This window comes from Marmota flaviventris, chromosome 3, assembly GCF_047511675.1.
Source record: "Marmota flaviventris isolate mMarFla1 chromosome 3, mMarFla1.hap1, whole genome shotgun sequence".
In the NCBI taxonomy this organism is placed as follows: Eukaryota; Metazoa; Chordata; class Mammalia; order Rodentia; family Sciuridae; genus Marmota; species Marmota flaviventris.
The window spans coordinates 122,989,303-122,992,793 of NC_092500.1; the positions used below are offsets into that span (position 1 = coordinate 122,989,303).

At 48.8% G+C, this 3,491-nt stretch overlaps 1 protein-coding gene across 1 annotated transcript; it reads left to right on the forward strand.

Annotated features, from left to right (window-relative positions):
• The first annotated feature begins 948 nt into the window (after positions 1-948).
• On the forward strand, positions 949-3,238 carry Kcna1 (potassium voltage-gated channel subfamily A member 1). The gene has a single exon (XM_027951261.2). It carries the CDS (start codon positions 949-951, stop codon positions 2,434-2,436), a length of 1,488 nt encoding a protein of 495 aa, XP_027807062.1. The 3' UTR covers positions 2,437-3,238.
• The last annotated feature ends 253 nt before the right edge of the window (positions 3,239-3,491 follow it).

Here is a 3,491-nt window from a genome sequence, read left to right on the forward strand (position 1 = left end):
CAGGTAGGGGGCTCCCCAATTCCGGGCTGCAGAGGAGGGGGTTGGGGTGACGGGGCGGGGGAGGGCGAGGATACAAGGATGCTGCCGGGGGACCCTGAACTCCCCCAGCGTCTCTTAGAGCTTTCCCGATCTTCAGTTTAACGAAGTTGTAAACAGATCGGCTGTTGGGCATTGGGGAAAGTGGGGTGGAAGAGCCCCAAACTTGGATTTCTGGGTGTCTGCGTGTGTGTCTGTCTGTGTGTATGTGGTAACCCCAGTAAAAGTCCAGTGTTTTCTATAAAAGCTAGAAGTCTGTGCTCTTTGGTGTCTGTAGGTCCGTCCCATCTGAATGCTTCTGATTTTCTACCCCCGTATCACTTTCTATTTCTCTGCAGCGTCCATCGATCGCCCTGGTGGGAGCTTAGAAGGCGGCAGGCGAAGAGGGGTAGGAGGGGGTAGAGCCAAGGAGCAGCAGAGGGGGTGGAAGGCGTGGGGATCTGCTGAGCTGGCACTGCACCCGGTCCTAGGAGGGCTCACGGAGGGGAGGGGAGGCCAGGGCGAATCCCCGAAGCGATGGCCCGGTCTGCTAGAACAACACTGCGTTAAGGCACCTTGGATCAGGAAGAAATACTAAAATCACCCGCCCCCCACCCCCGCTCACCCCAAGCAAAACCAGAGCACAATCCCCAAACCCAACCCTTTAAAAAAAAAAAAAAAAAAAAAAAGCTGCACTGGGACCCGCAGGAAAGGGGGATTCCAAATTGAGTACAAGGCAGGGTGGAGGGGAAGGTAATAGCAAGTGAAGTTGCGGATCTCCGGACCTGCTGGCTTCAAAGCCCCTCCCCCTGAGCGTGGGGGAGACGCACTCTCCGGTGGGGGGGGCGCTTGGGTCCCCCCCACCCCTCTTCCCTCGCTCTTTCTCATCCCGGGCTCTCTGCTGGCCTCGCATCTCTGCGCCGGGCTTCCACCATGACGGTGATGTCGGGGGACAACGTGGACGAAGCTTCGGCCGCCCCGGGCCACCCCCAGGATGGCAGCTATCCCCGGCAAGCCGAGCACGATGACCACGAGTGCTGTGAACGCGTGGTGATCAACATCTCCGGGCTGCGCTTCGAGACGCAGCTCAAGACCTTGGCGCAGTTTCCCAACACGCTGCTGGGCAACCCTAAGAAACGCATGCGCTACTTCGACCCCCTGAGAAACGAGTACTTCTTTGACCGCAACCGACCCAGCTTCGATGCCATCCTGTACTACTACCAGTCGGGGGGCCGCCTGCGGAGGCCAGTCAACGTGCCCCTGGACATGTTCTCTGAGGAGATCAAATTTTACGAGTTGGGCGAGGAGGCTATGGAGAAGTTCCGAGAGGACGAGGGCTTCATCAAGGAAGAGGAGCGCCCCCTGCCCGAGAAGGAATATCAACGCCAGGTGTGGCTGCTCTTTGAGTATCCCGAGAGCTCGGGGCCAGCCCGGGTCATCGCTATAGTCTCCGTCATGGTCATCCTCATCTCCATTGTCATCTTTTGCCTGGAGACTCTCCCCGAGCTGAAGGATGAAAAGGACTTCACGGGCACCATCCACCGCATCGACAACACCACGGTTACCTACAATTCCAACATCTTCACAGATCCCTTCTTCATCGTAGAAACCCTGTGCATTATCTGGTTCTCCTTTGAGCTGGTGGTGCGCTTCTTCGCCTGCCCCAGCAAGACAGACTTCTTTAAAAACATCATGAACTTCATCGACATTGTGGCCATCATCCCTTATTTCATCACCCTAGGTACCGAGATAGCTGAGCAGGAGGGAAATCAGAAGGGTGAGCAGGCCACTTCGCTGGCCATCCTCAGGGTCATCCGGTTGGTAAGGGTTTTTAGAATCTTCAAACTCTCCCGTCACTCTAAGGGCCTCCAAATCCTGGGCCAGACCCTCAAAGCTAGTATGAGAGAGCTAGGGCTGCTCATCTTTTTCCTCTTTATTGGGGTCATATTGTTTTCTAGTGCAGTGTACTTTGCCGAGGCGGAAGAAGCTGAGTCGCACTTCTCCAGTATCCCCGATGCTTTCTGGTGGGCGGTGGTGTCCATGACCACTGTAGGATACGGTGACATGTACCCTGTGACAATTGGAGGCAAGATCGTGGGCTCCTTGTGTGCCATCGCTGGTGTGCTGACAATTGCCCTGCCCGTACCTGTCATTGTGTCCAATTTCAACTATTTCTACCACCGAGAAACTGAGGGGGAAGAGCAGGCTCAGTTGCTCCATGTTAGTTCCCCTAACTTAGCCTCTGACAGTGACCTCAGTCGCCGCAGTTCCTCCACCATCAGCAAGTCTGAGTACATGGAGATCGAAGAGGATATGAATAATAGCATAGCCCACTATAGACAGGCCAATATCAGAACTGGCAATTGCACCACAGCTAATCAAAACTGCGTTAATAAGAGCAAGCTACTGACCGATGTTTAAACAAACAAACAAACAAAAAAGTCAGCCAACAAAAAAGCCCCACTCAAAAGACTTAAAGAAACAAAACAAAACCCTAGTGACTCTGTCACACTTTGTAGATACTTTACTGAATAGTCTTTGAATGCTCTAATTGTCAATGCATTGTTGCATTGTGGATTTTGGGCGTGATGAACTGAAGCTTTCAAGACCCATGGAGGGGGGAAACCTATTTTCATTTTATTTAAAAAATGGGAAAAGGAAGAATATTTTCTAAAACTGGCTTTAAAATTTCAGTCCATGAATTAGTCCAGGTAAAATAAGATTCATATGCTTTCCCATTCTGAAATATTTCTAATTCTTTGGCTTCTTTAATTTTTTTTTTAAAATTAAAAACCAGATGATCACTTAGAAATATAAAATTAAAACTTGCATGGGACTCCAATATAAAATCTTTGCAAACTGCACAGTACATTTAAGACAGTGCATCAGATGTATTATATGTAACATGACATACCAGCCTCATGGGCAAAGAACAAATGTTTTTATTTTGGTCGACTGAACTGCATACCACAAGGCGAACAAAACCAAAACTACTTAAGACTGGTTCACAAAGCACCTATTATAAATCTGATACTGGTCCTGATTGGTAGGGATTTTCCCTCTGCCCCATTCTTCCTCTAACCCAGACTATTCTCTAAGAAAAGGATAACTGAGTTAAATTAATTGATTCATCTGCAGTGCTGCTAAGTTTTCTCAAGTGCAGATGAGCGCCAAATACAGGTCATTTCTCACCAGTCCCGCACCTTGACCCCCGACCTTCAGAACTGGATATAAAACTTTAGCCTTCTTTTTGCAAGAGAGCACAAATGGAGTTAAATGTAAGCATGTTTGAATCTGATAACATTTATTTTATTATCGCATGCTAAGAACGTTAACCCAGATGATAGGGAATAAGCTTACGTTGAAATTGACTCTTCTGAAAATAGATTATTTTTCATTTGCATTCACCAAAAGTGCACTCCTTCATTTATTAACAATTTTATTAGTAAATAAAGTACTGTATTTAAGTGCATATG

Bases quoted from the DNA above. Each gene is read 5' to 3' on its own strand.
- Kcna1 (XM_027951261.2), top strand. From the start codon at position 949: ATGACGGTGATGTCGGGGGACAACGTGGACGAAGCTTCGGCCGCCCCG.